The following is an 18,578-nucleotide window of genomic DNA, read 5'->3' as shown; positions in this document are numbered from 1 at the left end:
TCGCTGGCGTTGGCTATGGCCACAAGGTTGACGTTTATATTGTTGTGTTTCCCGAGTCCTCGTAGCAAAGACCCATTTTCAAAATCTATACCCTCCACACAGCTCAGCTCTCGGGACAAATTACATTTTGTTAAATGCCACTTGGGCCTTTTATGGTGCTGGAGTAGTACATTGTCATAATTGTCCTTTATGCATAATATGAAAGTATGTCAATATGAAAGTATGTCAATTCTCAGCATCTTTCTTATGCTAGAGCAGACAGTTAGCTTTAGTCTTTCCCCAACCCCCAAAATACCTATTTGAATTATTCCACCTTCTCTGTAAGCTTACACAAATCTGAGGAAGGTTAGGGGAAGGATATCACGGCGACACCAAGCTAATGCGGTCGTCTCGTCCACCCTTAAAGGCATTCGTAAGCAAATGGAGCCCCATAAATGCTTTGACGTAATGAAGTCAGCCGAGGATAAAAATGTTAAAAAAGAGCTACTAATAAAATGTTTAACCTCAATGTAACAAGACAAATTAGGGAGGCTCGACGAGGCTCGACGGTAGATCTCTACCGGTAAGGAGAGCAAATGGGGCAATCCATTAAGCACAAAATCTGTGCTCCTCGGCAGCTCTCCCGCGTAGCAGCATGGTATCTCTGACAATTTGCATTATGAGTGGAGGCTAACAGTACAATATGAGAGGGAGGAGAGGAACGAGCAAAACAGAAGGAAGTTGGTGATTCATCTTTGAACAAGACTGATGGTCCTTTGTCATTGGGATGGTCGGTCAACCACTTGAATCTTGAACTTAAAAGAAGAAAAAAAATATTGTTCCTTTGATACTGTCCTCCTGTAAGCAGGTTAATGTTGTTCCCCCAGATTACATTACTATACAACAGGATATTTTACTTCGGCACAGCAAAATAGTCTAAGAGTTAACTAGGTCACAGAAAGTAAAGTGTACCGGAGGTGGTTCACTGAACTCCACTTGCATTATGAGTATAACCTTCCTTGATAGATAGACGCTTCATTGCCAAATCATCCCAAAGTGTCTAAAATGTTTTTTTTTGTTTTTTTTTAACTCTATACAGTTATTTTTAAATGATTTGGACATCAAACACGAAAAAATGATTTTATCTGGGATATTGACTTGCATTGTTCTTTGGACACAAGCGCAAAAGAAAAATGCATTTGGTGACAGTAGCAAGGTTAACAAAACCAAAAAGATATCTACTTTTGGAATTTGAGTGAACTATCCCTTTAAGATCATAGCGCTAACGTGGTCTGGAATCGCTTAGAACAATTACGTTAACAAGTTACAATTACTCTTTAAACATGTTGCCTTTTCCCAATCTAACTTAGTTCCCTATGACGAAGTGAAAAAAAATAAAATTACCTGCATCATTTGCAGTTAACTAAAAAAGTAGGTCAAACATTGATTCTCTGGAAGACATTCTCACTGAAATGCTTTTTTAAAAATCTCTTTATAGCAAAACCTTTATACTATCTAATCGATTGATCATGTAATTTATCAATGCAGCAATAACATCGTCTTCACCCTGGAGCACCATGTGCTGCCTGCGCACGTTTATCTCTGTTTAGATGGACTAGTATTGAGTAATTGTGGCACCTATGTGTTCTGTAGCCGGAGGCGGACTGGCCATCTGGCATTTCGGGCAAATGCCAGATTATCTGTCTGTAGCAAAGACTTTTGAGGGTCTGTGCTCAGGCTAAGGGGAATGGTGGCCGGTGCTGAGAGAAAAAAATGACCATGGAGCTCAGCAGGTACTCACACTCAAACCATTAAAAGGAAAAACCATGGAGGCCGAGAAATATACTTCATTTAATTCCATGCTGGAAAGAGTACAATAAGTACCGGTGGAAAGTGCAAAAAGTGCTATGTGTTCTGCCCTGATACAAATGGACCACATATGTATCCAAAGGGGTCCATTTTGTTATACAAACCAGACACCTTATGCTCTGCAGCCAAACTCACCGACAGTCGCTGAGGAGGAAGCCATTTCATTGACATGTTTCAAATGCAAATGGCCATGTTTGGAAGAGGAAGAACGGCCTAATAAAACAAAATCCTGCCAGTGTAGAAGCAGACCTTGCACGCTTCAAAAGAGGTGCGCTCCGGGCCATGTGAGGCTTCTCTCATGACAAACATAGTGTCTGAGGTGTTGCAAAACGGGTGAAACAGGAAAATAAGTTGCTATATTGATATGCAAAATGTGTAAGTAACATAAGCCATACAACATATTGCATTTATAGTCATGGGGCACTGTTTTGACCTTATCTGTGTTAGTTATCTTATCTCAATATGGAGAAGAGAGTTTCTCAACTTGGAAAACATTTTTCGTTTTTTTAAGAGATTAATAAGCAGTAACAGCCTCTGGCGTAGAGAGCGTGTTTTTATGTGACGAGGCCGCGAAGGAGAGAATGTTAAGTGCAGGTAATGATTCTCCCGGGAAGAGGTGCCTCCCTGATGTTAAGTTGAAGCTTTGGTTGTGGGGAAAATAACATCGGGAGAATGCCAGGGCATTGCACTTAATAGTACTCGGTGCTTCTAAATCCACAGAGAATATAACTCTCAAGCATGTGTGCTTTGGTCAAGGCTGTTATAAGGAGCCACGAGTAGTTATGAATGCTTTTTGCTAGTCATATATTGTATTATGGGTGATAGAGGGTACTGTAAACACACGAGTTTCACACAGGTGGATCACAGCAAATGTTACTACTGTATGTAATATTACAAGCATCGAGAATTGTCACAGAATCATCACAGTGAATTCTTGTAATGTTTGTTTGTGTCAATTAATCCCATAATGGATGGGTTGCCAACTGGTGCTTTGACACAAAAATTCAGCATCCCTGAGCCTATTACCTTTCTCAATAAAATTGCCATTTTGCCGTAGTGTGTATTTAGAGTCACATCCACCATCCTGTAACATACTTTAGATTAGAATGTTTTGTCATAGTGTTTTGCAAGGCCTTTCACTGTACCTGTGCACATGACGTTACAACTTGAAACTATGATGTCAGCACCTAGCCATTCTAGCTGCAGCAGCACCGCAGTCACTGAGATTGTGTCGCTTTGTTGACTGGAATTGCATCATTATCTTCTGCTCTGAAAGGACGTTTATACTTCTTTGGCTTAGAAGACATCAAATCAAATCAAATGTATTTATATAGCCCTTCGTACATCAGCTGATATCTCAAAGTGCTGTACAGAAACCCAGCCTAAAACCCCAAACAGCAAGCAATGCAGGTGTAGAAGCACGGTGGCTAGGATAAACTCCCTAGAAAGGCCAAAACCTAGGAAGAAACCTAGAGAGGAACCAGGCTATGAGGGGTGGCCAGTCCTCTTCTGGCTGTGCCGGGTGGAGATTATAACAGTACATGGCCAGGATGTTCAAATGTTCATAAATGACCAGCATGGTCAAATAATAATAATCACAGTAGTTGTCGCTTAGAAGACATGAAGTCCTTCTTCAAGGAGATGCATAGTGCATTGACAAGGTTTTATTACCGCGGCGGCACTGTATGACCAATCCGTTTGTAGTATTTATTTGAGTGTTCTAGGTGCCGTGCGCTCCAGCTGACAACAGCATTTTATGGCCTGTAATCCAATTGGGCTACCAGTTGTTCCAGTTCCTTACCAGTTTGACTGCTGAGCTGGGTGTCCTCCTACACTTAAGTGATAGTTCTTACCTTGGAGTGTTACAGTACTGGCCTTGTTTGCCACCGTGTAAGGCTGTCAAATCGCAAAGGACAAATCCAATCAAATTGGGTAAGGAAGGTTAAAAAGCTGACCACTTTACCTCCTCTCAGTGGGGTGGTTACTCTACAAAATTGCCCTCATAAATCTTCTCAGTAAAGTAGTGGAGGGCACTGAACTCAACCTCTGGTGGAGAGGTTGTTTTAGACGTCAACAGGGACAGAAAATAAAGTAGTCAAAAAGATATTGTATACAAGATATATGGGAATTGAACTGACAGAGGACCTCACAATGTCATACTAAATGCTGTGGGAGGCAGTCTGGCCAACCTAAGTAATTGAACATTTATGTCCAGAGACTGATAAGCCATTTTCACCCTGTCAACTGTAAGTTGTCACAAATGGATGTATGTTATGCATGCATTATTTGTGAGGCACTGCTCAACACAATTCAAAATCATGCAAAGAAGAATACAAAACACAAAATCGACACATTGTAATCTCAAAATGCATACAACAGCCCAAATAAAAGAAAGCATATAGTGCATGTATACTATGCAAGCCATTTTACGGGTGCAGGGAACATATGGCTGTGGCAAAGGAGGTGGAACATTTCAAAGGCAGAGAAAGAGCAGAATCACATTTAGATGTGACCTCTTTGTCTTGGTGACACTATTTTAATTGGACACATGCCTAGTGGCAGGGTTCTTTATGAAACCCCACAACGAAAAAGCAAACGCGTGTCACTTTATTATTTCAAAAACACCAGAACAGATTCCACCATCAGTTTGTGCTTTCTGTCTGTTAAGCTTGGTGGAATCAGAGGCCACGTTCCAGGCTGACTACATTGCAGATGCATGCCAGATCTCCAGCCCAGACCACCCACTCCATTACTGCTTTGATCTCCTCCTGACAAGTCGGAGATACTGGACAATTAAGTGTCACACCATGCCCTTCTGGAGGAGTTTCATCCCGGGGGCTATCACTACAGTGAACAATTCTATGTAGCGTCCCTCTATGGGCAGGTGTGGCTGTTTCTTGCTGTGTTTTATGCGTTCATGTGTGAGCTGTGCTAGGATTTTCCTCTTGTACGACAATAAACCCGATTCTGATATCTCACAATGCACGTATAGGTGTTTAACATTTCAACTAACTTCATCATATGATATAGCAATCAGATAGCTGACTCTGCAGTCGAGGACTTGCACACAACCATTGGATGGTGCATGCAACACAACTGGAATATTGTCAGCTTGGAACATGACCATTATTTTAAAATGAACTCTCAGCCCAGACTGAGGTTTTTTTTGGATACAGGAATCCTACTCTATCTGGCGTTCGAGTTTGGGATCGCACCCCCAAAAAGTTCTGCTCATCCGCTTCCTTCATAGTCAGCCAATTGTAGTCAAATTCAAATATAAGGCTGCCAGGTACCTAGATATGCCCCTTTAGTTGTTTTCCATCTGAGAATTTGAGTAAGACCAAGAGTGTACAGTATGTGTGTTCCATTGATCACCTTATGTGAAAAAGCAACCATATAACCATTGTGTTTGTTATATTCTGTAACAGTCTTACATAAAGAAGATGCGTATGTGATGTCAACCATCTCCATTATAGAGGCTATACTAAACTTTTACCTCTGGGGGTACCCTTGAGTTAAAATGGGTCCCCTAAATTGACAGAAATATTGTCTGGAAATGACCTAATATATCATGGAATATGTATATGAACCATACAGCCACAATTCAAGCCAAAATGTGAGCTAAACAATTAGCGACTGAATACCTATAGTGTATCTGTAAGATGACTGTTGTTCCCCCTCTTCCTGTCTGCCATCCAGGCTCTGAGCTGATGCCCAAAGCCCTGTCCACCAGGATCATCGGAGGCATCTGGTGGTTCTTCACCCTCATCGTCATCTCCTCCTACACGGCCAACCTGGCCGCCTTCCTCACCGTGGAGCGCATGGAGTCGCCCGTGGACTCTGCCGACGACATCGCCAAGCAGACCAAGATTGAGTACGGCGTGGTCAAAGACAGTGCCACCATGTCTTTCTTCAAGGTATGTGTCTTTGCTTTGGTTTTGAGTTGTGCTTTGTTTCATGTTGATTTCATTACTCATGTTAAAATGAACAATCTGCCAAGAGCGTTATCCGAAAGAACAGAATTAAATCTCTTCATTTCATTTCTCCAGTCTTTTTAAGTTGTTTGAATGCAGCCCCATTCATTGATTGAAGCACACTGAGTACACGCAGTTAAATTGTCATAAAACGTGTTTATGAAGAACTGAGACAAGATGCTGAATCAGTACTTTTTTATATACAGTATGCTTCTCAATAAAAATACTTTTCCCCCCATTTGTTTTAAAGATTCCCAGTTAGATCTTAATTCCCACTGCAAAAGCAAGTTCTCTACTTCTCCACATTGTTTTATGTGATCCTCAAATTATTTTTTTATTCCAAAGTTTCGGCTTTTGCCATGCAGGGTTCTCAACTTTATTTTATTATTTTGAGTTTCGCCTCAGATGCTGTTACTGTGGTGCTGAATAACATGTATGAGTTTGCTGTTTTTCTGTGTAAGAAATGGAAAACATTGGACACAGTTCTATGGAAAATGTTTTATGGACAAGGGAAAAGTCCATATGTTTATGGCACACAATAGCAAGGAAAACCGATTATTTTACCCGAGGTGATTGTCCAATTTTAACACTTTCAAATATTCTCTGTTGAATAGTCCATAAATACTTTATGTAATATGTGTGCCCCTGCTAAAGAGTGTATCTTAGAAGTTTCCCATGCCCTGACAATATAATTGAGGATGTATTTTAGTTGACTTCTCTCTGGCCCATTTGCTATTTCCTTTATATTGGTTTATTCATATTATATTACATTAAATTCATATTATACTTATATTATATTCATATTATATTTATTGGCACTTTGGTTTTTTGAAAAGTGTGTTACAAATATTATTATTATTATTATTATTCATAATTTCTCTTACTGCTCTCTGTTAGCATTGTCTCAGCTGCTCTATGACCCGGTCAGAATATCCACCAATAGAATTTTCACCCACATAAAGATTCCCGGTGACCAAAAAATCCACTAGGGGAGAAAGAGCACATTAGTACCCGCTCTATTCCATAAGGATTGATTAACATGGAGTTCAATGAGGGATTAGGCATGGTCCATGGAGTAACTAGAATTTGTGATTATACCAAATTAGAGTCATCAGTTGCCTAACCATTGGAACTACTGGCTATGGTGTAAACCAGGGGTGGCCAACTCTCTTCCTTGAGAGCTACTGAGTGTTCAGGCTTTTGCTCCAGCCCCTACTGAAACCTTATCCTACTAATCATCTACTCATCAGGGCCTTTAGTTCCTGATGGCTGCCTGTCTACTCTGAGCTATACCCATCTATTTGAATCTTCTCTAAATGAAAGATTGACAATTAGTCAAGAACTTGCTGTAAATTCTCGGCACAGTAAAAAGTGGATTTTACTCCTTAAGCGTGTTTACTTTGATTAGTGACAGATATGATTGCATTGTTATTAGTCAGAGGAGACACAGGTGTCTATAATTACCTCATCAATTGCAGAGCTCAAGTGCCCTCGGGTTCCTTCTCGTTATCACTGGGAGGGCTAACGAGCTCGACTGAAGTGGATGAGGGAGCTGATAAATACTGAAGAGGTCGGGGAGTAGCTGTAGATTTGTCAAATCACACTGCATGGAAGGTCACTGTAGGGCAAAGTAAATCTTTGCACTGTAATCTCTGGCACACTTACAGTAGCACTATGCTATCTTGACAATCAGATGTACTGTATGTGTGTCACCTGCACCTACAAATAAAGTTTTTCACATTTTAACCGTCAATGCAGGGATTAAGTAACTAAAGAGCTTTGACATCCTACATATTTTCAAGTTACTATGGTGATGAGACAGTCATTATCTCAAATTAGGTATGGAATAACATTTGACCCCTTGTCTCAAATAGCATGAAATATCACATAGACAAACGCAAGGCTAATAGAGAGGAACTCAATTAATCCAGACTTTTTTCTTATTTCCCGTGGGTGAAAATAGATGTACATTACCTCCCCATACTAAATGATTGTATCCAGTGGCACAAGTCACTTTCTATATCAAAAATTAAATAGATGTATCTACATGTCATAGTAGATAGAGTACTTGAAAGCTGTGAATGTTAAAGTGGCATTGCACAGTTTATTCGTTTTCTTGGAGCTCAAGGTTTCAATACGTTCCTTTATTCGTGCATTTATATACCTTGAGATGGAGAAGTGTGGGAAAAGGCTAATAACAGCATGATAGGTGCTCAAGATTTCCAGATTATTTTCAACACCAATACTATGTGCTACAAAGATGAGGGCTATATGTGCAATGGGCTCAACACACGGTAGAAAACATGTAAAAAATAAATAAAGTACTGTGTAGACTCAATGCCCCTTTGACCAGCTGTAATGCACAATCTGAGGGTCAACATTGATTGTACTTTCAATTCTTCCCCTTACAGAAATCAAAGGTGTCTACTTTTGAGAAGATGTGGGCTTTTATGAGTAGTAAACAGAGTACGTCGCTGGTCAAGTCCATTGAGGACGGCATCCAGAGGGTTCTGAAGTCTGACTATGCCTTGCTCATGGAGTCCACCACAATTGATTACATTACCCAGCGGAACTGCAACCTCACCCAGGTTGGAGGCGTCATTGACAGCAAAGGCTATGGAATAGGCACTCCCATGGGTAAGATGTAACAAAATCTGTCATTCTTAAGGATTAGCCCCTTTTTTTCAATTTTCGCCTAAAATGACATACCCAAATCTAACTGCCTATAGCTCAGGCCCTGAAGCAAGGATATGCATATTCTTGGTACCATTTGAAAAGAACACTTCGAAGTTTATGGAAATGTGAAAGGAATGTAGTAGAATATAACACAATAGATCTGGTAAAAGATAATACAAAGAAAAAACCAACTGTTCTTTTGTATTTTTTTGTACCATCAACTTTGAAAAGCAAGAGAAAGGCCATAGTGTATTATTCCTGCACCAGTGCAATTTAGTGTTTGACCACTAGATGGCTTCAGTGTATGTGCAACGTTTTAGACTGATCCAATGAACATTGTATTTCTGTTCAAAATGTTGTATCAAGACTGCCCAAATGTGCCTAATTTGTTTATTAATAACTTTTTTCATGTTCAAAATTGTGCACTCTCCTCAAACAATAGCATGGTATTCTTTCGCTGTAATAGCTACTGTAAATTAGACAGTGCATTTAGATTAACAAGAATTTAAGCTTTCTGCCAATGTCAGATATGTCTATGTCCTGGGAAATTTTCTTGTTACTTACAACTTCATGCTAATCGCATTAGCTCAACCGCCCTGTGGAAGGGACACCGATCCCGAAGAAGTTTTAATAGATATAATAGGTCGTTGATGGTATGAATACTCTCCAGCTCTCCATAACTCCTGCAACAAGCACCATCCCCCACTGATACATTGGTAGGAGGTGGTCCTTCGAGCTGGACAGAAACAAATAACACATTAATTCTATATCTGTGCTTTCGATGCAAAGCATTTTGTAGAAGTACTATTGTATTTTACTCTTGTTATTTTGGGAATATCTGGACTATGTGTGTATTGTTAAATTATTGCTGCACTGTTGAAGCAAAGAAACATTTCACTGCACCTGCGATAACTTCTGCAAAACTGTGTACGCGACCAATAAACTTTGATTTGATTTACAGTACCAGTCAAAAGTTGACACACCTACTCATTCCAGGATTTTTCTTTATTTTTACTATTTTCTACATTGTAGAATAATAGTGAAGACATCAAAACTATGAAATAACAAAAATGGAATCATGTAGTAACCAAAAAATTGTTAAACAAATCAAAATATATTTTACATTGGAGATTCTTCAAAGTAGCCACCCTTTGCCTTGATGACAGCTTTGCACACTCTTGACATTCTCTCAACCAGTTTCATGAGGTAGTTACCTGGAATGCGTTTCACTTAACAGTTATGCCTTAAGTTAATTTGTGGAATTTCTTTCCTTAATGCGCAAAAATAAAGAAAAACCCTTGAATGAGTAGGTGTCCAAACTTTTGAATGTATATTAATATGCAATGACAACATATACATTTCAGCCATGTGTTGTGAAAACACCCCTGTGGCCTCATCAGCGAGGTCCAGCTAGTGGTTTATCTTATCTTTCAACCAGACTTAAGCAGACCTGTTGCTTGCCTTACAGGCTCTCCATACCGGGACAAAGTGACCATCGCCATCCTGAGCATTCTGGAGGATGGCCGTCTGCACATGCTCAAGGAGAAGTGGTGGAGCGGCAGCAGCTGTCTGGACGAAGAGCGCCGTGAGAAAGCCGGCCCCATGGGCATTCAGAACCTGGGAGGGATCTTTATAGTGCTGGCGTCTGGCCTGGTTCTCTCCGTCTTTGTGGCTATAGCCGAATTCATATACAAGCTAAGGAAGACGGCGAAACGTGAGCAGGTAGATATTATACCCATGAATCTGATTCAAGATTGTTGATCAGTAATTTATGTACTCGATGTGATTATTTTATGGATGACATTGTTTGCATGATGTACAGTATATATATTGGTTCATTTTAGATCCTTCCATTATTCAACTTGCCTAACTGTGCTTATGAAATAATATGAAAACAACTTTTAAATTCAAGCTGCACACTGTCCATTTTAGTTCCCTTTATTAAAGGGATTTGCATTCCCTCAAATAATCCCTGTGCTATTTGGCCATAAAATAGAACATTTATTTCTTTTTTTCCAGGCATAATTGTAAATTGGAGCATGCCAAATTAATCTGTTATTAGTCATTGCAGATGTCAGAATACCATGAAACTCAAGTTGTAAATCGCAGATTGGAATTGTGCAACTTAGCGGGTTGTGTCAAGCATTCTTGTATAGTTAATGGGGTAAGAATACGGCTCTGTGTTCAATCTATCTGACAGAGCAGGAACAGTGCACATTGCGTGGGTTGCATGTGGTGGGGGTTGCAGTTTGACATGGCTGTCAGCGACGGGAGAGGAACAACATACATGACTGTTTTGTGGCTAATGTCTTTTGTACTTTTGATTGTTGTTGACACTCTATGTTCTCGGAACCATTTAAAGCTAAGGCATTTACCCCCCATCCCTTTCCCCCCCACCCTTCTCTCCCCTCCTCCTCGCCCTTTTTGCCCAGAGGTCTTTCTGCAGTGCCATGGTGGACGAGATCAGACAGTCGTTCACCTGCGGGAGGCGTGTGAAACACAAGCACCGCCACCAGGTCCCGGTCAAGACGGATGCAGTGATCAACATGCACACGTTCAACGACCGACGACTCCCGGGAAAGGACAACATGAGCTGCACCACTGGGATGACCCCCGTGTTCCCGTGACGGTTTGCGCCTCCCAGAGAAAGAGCCTCCTGGGCAATGTGGAGGGCGTGATTGGTCCCGAAACCTGGGACAATGGAATCGAGGGGATCACCAGATTCACCATCAACCACAGCGACATAGGGACACTAACGAAACATGGAACACTAACTCAACATGGTACTATCAAAATGGCAGCATCGGCGACACAGGTATGACAGCGTTCACCCATGTATTCCAAAAGAGACAGAAAAAGAGAGAGAGTGAGGTGGAGGAGGAGAAGAACCGTTCCTGGAAAAGGAAACAACATCTCCAAATAATCTGTATTCAAGTCCGATGTTTACGTAAGTAACACAAAAATACACTCACCAAGGAATCACAAGATATCCAAGGAATCCTTGATTGACAACAATGATTCAACCTTTTTATTGGACATATGGCATAAAGACAGAGTTGGCTTCGTTGAGCATGGCAATAAAAGAACTACAGACAGACATGGGAAATGGGGTTTTGGTGGGAGATCAGTTATGTCACACATAGCACATCACGATCATTGAAAGTCAAAGTTCTGACCGATTCTTTTTTATCTTGTCTGGAGGTCCTTTGGAAGCAGAAAAGTATGTTACCTCAAACCTTGTACAGACACAACATTAAGTTCTTGATTCGCTCTCTTTGAGTCACCGTCTATTTTGTGGGAGGCGTTTTTAAACGCATGGCTTGGACCACCGGACTTCTATAATTCCACTAGAAGAAACACGTCCTTAGTACATGCAGATGACAGCAATGGAATCCCAACAGTGAGCAAATCCCATAGTAAGAGAGAGCATTAGTCACTCAGTGAACTTGGTTTGCAGAGCTTTAATTGACAAAAAAATGACTGTTCAACGAGAGAGAGAGTTGACATCACTGAAGCTATCCTGAGGTTTTAATGGGGCGACCTTGATTTATTGGTAATAGATTACATTTACACATATTGTGCCATTTTGTTATTGTGACTAAACACAATGTAGGGCCCTATTTGTTTGCGCTTCCCCACATTATTTGCAGACGTATGTTTTGTGGACATTAAGATAATCTTGTACGTGGGAAAAAAAATAAGAACAATGAGCTAGCCAATTGCCAAAGATCTGCCCGTAAAATAAAACTAAACATTGGATGTGACTGCTCATGCAAGTGCTTCATGAGATACTGATCCCAAATGTGTAAATTAGACTATGTTGATGAAGAATATCCATGGCCTTTTTCCTCTTTACAACACAGGGTAATGTGTTCCTATCAGTAATGAAGGGTTATGGTTAGGGTTATAGTCAGCTAGTTAGTTAGCCAGCTAGCTAGGATAGCTTGGCTAATTGGTTATCTCTAGTTGGGTTATTTCTGCCCATGTCCACTTAATAAACATTTCAGAGAAATGTGTCTACATTGGCTTTGAGTTGTTAAAAAAACAAACAATGGCAATATAACATTTTCAGAAGGCAATCAGCCATCTGTTTCCATTTTGTGAAAGTGTCTCTACAATAAGGCCCCTCGGAAATAGCCATGTTATAATCGCACAACGTCCATTGAATTGCTCTTGCTGCTTGCGATTAATTACTTTCTGACTGCTAAACAGATACTCTAATCTAATAATATCAGTGATATGAAAGAAATGCAGAGAGCACAGAACAGATGTACAGACTGCATAGTCACTGTTTTAAGCTGGTTGGTTTTAGTTCTGTAATTGCAGGTGATTGTAAATGACTCGGTTTAGTATTGTGTTGGGCGGAGGACATTGGACAAGGGGACCTTATAAGTAAGAAACAAATGCTGTCATCATTTTGAATGGTACCACATACTGTTCCTTCTATGTGTGTTTACTTTGTGGCCATGGCAACAGTGAATGTCCTTGGGACTCGCAAATTATTTTGCTTATTCATATTGCAGGGCCGATATTAAAGCTTTGTGGCAGCGTTTTCCGAACGCTACGCTACCGTTACGGAAATGAGATAAGCTAGCTCTGAGCGGCTGATGAGACCCTTTTGGTTTTTGCATTTGATTTTCATACTGTGCACTAGAAATAGATATCATTAAATGAATCATTATCATGAATCAATATCATGCTCAGATGATGAGATGAACAAACAGACGGAAGATCTGAAGTTTGGGTTTTCTGGGTTCATGTTGTCTGAAACGCCTATAAACTGTATATCTGCAATGAGTATTGAGCTGTAGGATGCTAGGAGTCTATATGTGAGCTGCCGGAATAGGGAGCTGAAGAGACAGCATACCTCTGTGAGGTTTACAATATTGATAAAAAAAAAGACAAACTATCTTGGGTTCCTTTTTTTTCAACATTAACAATGTAAAGATTCAAGGAAATTTACATCTGTGTGACTTATTATTGGTTTGGTAGAAACTCATTGTATAAATGTTAATCAACTCCCTTCTGCAAAGTAGAGTATATGTAGATAAGATGAACAGGAGAAAATGTATTTTGCAAAATTTTTACAGGTAAATACATACATTTTTGCTCTCAGCCAAACACAATTTTTTAATTTAAATTCGGTTTCATATGCCACTTTAACCTGTACCCCACTCCCACTTCCCCATCCTCCATATTAATTTATTCAATTGGAATGGATCATAATATATTATATTGGATTATGATCATCAAGAGTAGAATATTATATGTAAATCTTATTTTATCGCACCTAATATATTGATATGAGGTGTATGTGACGTTGTGATATTGAATTTCCCCAAAACTGTAGAGGAAACTTCTTTAGAATAGATTTTGTATGATCTCTTTTCTTCTCTTTTGAAACCCATGATGCAGTTGGGCAAAGACTGGTTGTTACACCACATGTTAGACTGGCTTCCAGTTGAATTCCCCTTTGACTGCAAAACACAAGTTACTTTAGTGCTTTTTTTTATTAATCCATATACTCTCCGAAATAATTGTGGTGAAAATGGACATCAGTGATCCATTAATAAAACGATTTAAATGTACTACCAAGATTTGAGTTCAGTTAATTCAATCAATCCCAATTATAAAAGCATACTGTCTTTTTTTTATACCAAAATGTGAATCCAGTTATTTTACAACATTTTATGAAATCTAAGATAAAAATAATGAAAAAAATAACATAACATGTGCAGTATTTGCTATAAGTTAGAATGAGTTACACTTTATTAAGCAATCAAACAGTCACAGCGCTAGGTATTTATTTATGTTTTGTTATTGAGTTTAGTTGAATTGTCTACTTCTATCGTTTGACAGGAAACCTCTCAAACAATAGGATTAATATGTTGGTGCCGACCAGGGTTTTCTTTGTGGACATGCAGAATTTCTATGAATATAGTTTTTTGTAACGTTTTGTAACATTTTCTGTTTACCTAATAACTGTATGTGTTAAGAGAATACCATTATTAGAATAAACAAGTAAAACATGGGGAAATACAAAATCATAGAGAGGCTATTGCGTAATTTTCTTTTTAACACACTGTGAATAATTCAATTGTACAGTTTGCTGTATGGGTTATATGATTTTAATGTTTTAAATAAAACACGTAAAACTATATTACTCTTGTTTGAGTCCTATTATTCAAAGACACCGTGTCAGTTGATAGAGACTAGATTCATGCAACTAAACCTGAGAATACAATAACTCTCTCTGCAGAGCTGGCTCAAGGAGAACTTTGTTGCCATTTGCCGTATGGATCCATTCACTCGGGGTGGAATAAACCTTTGAAGTCATGCTTTACCTGAGCTTGCTGATACCGAATCACTGAAGTATAAGTGCACAGTGACATGAAAGACAGGAGGGCGCCACAGAGAAACGTGCATTTTTACACCTGCTATTTACAAGATTACCATTGTGACTTGCTAAGACATGCACATCAAGCAGGGAGAGTGGAGAGAGTCATGCATGTTGGAGTGGTAAGTGACTGAGCTGTCTAATGTGTGGGGAACTTCTGCTACGCGAAAAGATGGATAGAGGCCTTCTGAAGAGAGTTAATCTGCAGTGACCGCATCTGAGACTCCAGGGGTAATTACTGATACACACTGAGCGATCATTTGTCTATTTCCTGACTATTACTCAATGGCAAACATCCATACATGAGAGCATAGAATCCTTCTTAGAAATGATCTCTTCTGCTCTTGTCTGTTACATTTAATGAGGATCAGCAAGCAGAGATACCTTTTCATATAATAGTATTTACCTAGGCCTTGATAGAGCTTGCCAATCATCAACCCTCATACTATCCCAGTAATAATCATCATCATCGTCATCGTTTGGCTGCAGAACATTTGTATAAGCGACATAACAAGTGCCAGAATGAGTGACAGAATGCAATATTTCAAGAAAGGAAGCACATAATGTATAGTCTGTCCATTGAATAAGGGCCCAAGATACACTACATCACTAAAAGTATGTTGACACCTGCTCGTCGAACATCTCATTCCAAAATCATGGGCATTAATTTATTCTTGGAAGGCTTTCCACTAGATATTGGAACATTGCTGTAGGGACTTGCTTCCATTCAGCCGCAAGAGCCATTAGTGCGGTCAAGCACTGATGTTGAGCGATTAGGCCTGGCTCGCAGTCGGCCATCCAATTAATCCCAATGGTGTCAATGGGGTTGAGGTCAGGGCTCTGTGCTGGCCAGTCAAGTTCTTCCACACCGATCTCGACAAACCATTTCTGTATGGACCTCGCTTTTTGCACGAGGTCATTGTCATGCTGGAACAAGAAAGGTTCTTCCTCAAACTGTTGCTACAAAATTGGAAGCACAGAATCGTCTAGAATGTCATTGGAAGCGTTTAGATTTCCCAGCCCGAACCATGAACAACAGCCCCAGACCATTGTTCCTCCTCCACCAAACATTACAGTTGGCACAAATAGTTTTCTCCTGGCATCCGCCAAACCCAGATTTGTCCTTCTGACTGCCAGATGGTGAATTGTGACTCATCACTCCAGAGTCCAATGGCGGCGAGCTTTACACCACTCCAGCCGACGCTTGGTGATCTTAGGCTTGTGTGTAGCTGCTCAGCCATGGATTCTCATTTCATGACACTCCCGACAAACAGTTACTGTGCTGAGTTTGCTTCCAGAGGCCGCTTGGAACTCGGTAGTGAGTGTTGCAACTGAGGACAGACAATTTTTATACACTTCAGCGCTTGCCCGTCCCGTTCTGTGGCCTACCACTTTGCGGCTGAGCCATTGTTGCTCCTAGACATTTCCACTTCACAAAAACAGCACTTGCAGATGACCGGTGCAGCTCCAGCAGGGCAGAAATTTGATGAACTGACATGTTGGAAAGGGGGCATCCTATGACGTTGCCATGTTGTAAGTCACTGAGCTCTTCAGTATTTTACCTTTCGTTAACTAGGCAAGCCAGTTAAGAACAAATTCTTATTTTCAATGACAGCAACAAACAGTGGGTTAAATGAAAGATTTTAACCTTGTCATATCGGGGATTCGATCTTGCAACCTTTCGATTACTAGTCCAACGCTCTAACCACTAGGCTACCTGCTACCCCACAAGTATGGGCCATTCTACTGCCAATGTTTGTCTATGGAAATTGCATAGTTGTGTGCTCAATTTTATACACCTGTCAGCAACGGGTGTGGCTGAAATAACCGAATCTCCCCAATTTCGTGGTATCCAATTGGTAGTTACAGTCTTGTCTCATCGCTGCCACTCCCGTACAGACTCGGGAGGGACGAAGGTCGAGAGCCGTGCGTTCTAAGAAACACAACCCAACCAAGCCGCACTGCTTTTTGACACAATGCCCACTTAACCCGGAAGCCAGCCGCACCAATGTGTCGGAGGAAACACCGTACACCTGGCGACCACGTCAGCTTGCACTGCGCCCGGCCCGCCACAGGAGTCGCTAGTGCGCGATGGGACAAGGACATCCCTGCTGGCCAAACCCTCCCCTAACCCGGACGACACTTGGCCAATGATGCGCCGCCTCATGGGTCTCCCGGAAGCAGCCGGCTGCGACAGAGCCTGGACTCAAACCCAGAATCTCTAGTGGCACAGCTAGCACTGCGATGTGCCACTCGGGACACCCCACAAATCCACTAATTTGAAGGTGTGTCCACATACACTATATATATATAAAAGTATCTCAAAACAATTAACAATAGTCCACAGACTGTAAATGTCTGACTGGTGTGTGTCTGTGTGTGTGTGCTTGCATCTGATCACGAAGCGAGCCAGCAGACAGACTGAACTGCGACAGAGAGAGATTAACCTTGCTGCCGTGGAGATGCCAGACGTCGGTGTTAAAGGAAGCAGGGGAACCCCGGTCCTCGGCGCTCAGGAGCAGCTGGTGCATAACGAGCGATGGGCAGGGGCCTGCTCCTAATGGGAAGATTTATTATCTCTCACTATCAATTAATCCCTGCGGACAGGCAAGGACCAGGAAGAGAGCATCAGGAGTATGTAAAAGAGAGAGGGACAGAGGGAGGCAGGGATGGATAGAGGGAGCGAGTGGGGGAATAAAGGGAGATATGTGAAAAGATGTGAGAGGTGGTGGAGGGAGGAGTGGACTGAGAGGTAGTGAAATCAGAGGTATGTAAAAGAGGGTGAGAGGAAGGGATGGAGGGAGGGCGGGAACTGGCCATATGAAAATAGAGAGATATGAAAAGAGACATGAGACTCATGAGTGAAATCGTTGAGTATGTAAAAGAGAGAGGGATGGAGTGGAGGGAGCTGGCCAGATAAAGAAAGATGTGAAAAGATGCAAGATTTGGAGGGAGAAGTGAAAGGTAGAGTGAAATCAGGAGTATGTAAAAGAGAGAGGGATGGAGGGAGGGAGGCAGTGGGGGAACTGGACAGATGAAGAGAGAGATATCAAAATAAACAAGTGAGGTGGAGGAGGGAGGAGAGACGGGTAGAGTGAAATTAAGAAAAAAACAGACAGTAGGAGGAGAGTGTGAAAATGTTATGGGGGATAAAGCCCACGATTGAGAACGATGCAAAGGGGAGAGAATAAATGATAGTGAAGGGTTAAATGTGTGTCACGTGAAAGTGTAGTAGGAAATGATGAGTATTAAGATGGGAACAAAGGAAGCCAATGCATGAAATAGAAGCGAGAGGGAGAAGAAGGGAGAGAGAGTTGAGGAAATGTGTCAGCTAAAGTGAGAGACGGAACAGAGGTGAGAGAGAAAAAGAAGCCAGGAGGATGGAGAGAGAATTGGAGAGAATGAGGCAGTGAAGGGAACAGGAGGAAAAGACGAACAGAGAAACACATAAAAACAATGAAGAAATTGTGTAGCTAAGTATAGACGTTTTGTGGGAGTGATTAATTCACATTGTAACATTAATTCAGATAACAATCGCTCAAAAGGGCAGAACATTATACCATTTTTATGATTATTAATTTAGTTATTTAATTGATTTAAGGAATTAAGTCCTCCCACTCAAAGGGATACATATTATGTCAAGCAAAGACTTAAATACACTGCTCAAAAAAATAAAGGGAACA

The 18,578-nt window shown here is 40.9% G+C and overlaps 1 protein-coding gene across 1 annotated transcript in view; it reads left to right on the top strand.

The window, feature by feature from the left end:
* LOC129857724 (glutamate receptor ionotropic, kainate 3-like) overlaps positions 1-14,658 on the top strand; it is a 112,279-nt gene extending 97,621 nt beyond the window's left edge. The window contains exons 13-16 of the mRNA XM_055926236.1: positions 5,548-5,765; positions 8,234-8,459; positions 9,967-10,220; positions 10,933-14,658. Of these exons, the coding sequence (XP_055782211.1) occupies positions 5,548-5,765; positions 8,234-8,459; positions 9,967-10,220; positions 10,933-11,319 (1,085 nt within the window). The 3' untranslated portion in view covers positions 11,320-14,658. The remainder of the gene's footprint in view (positions 1-5,547; positions 5,766-8,233; positions 8,460-9,966; positions 10,221-10,932) is intronic.
* The last annotated feature ends 3,920 nt before the right edge of the window (positions 14,659-18,578 follow it).

This window comes from Salvelinus fontinalis, chromosome 6 (assembly GCF_029448725.1).
Source record: "Salvelinus fontinalis isolate EN_2023a chromosome 6, ASM2944872v1, whole genome shotgun sequence".
In the NCBI taxonomy this organism is placed as follows: domain Eukaryota; kingdom Metazoa; phylum Chordata; class Actinopteri; order Salmoniformes; family Salmonidae; genus Salvelinus; species Salvelinus fontinalis.
Note: the sequence above shows the minus strand (reverse complement) of the source record. Positions and strands in the feature narration are given on the sequence as shown.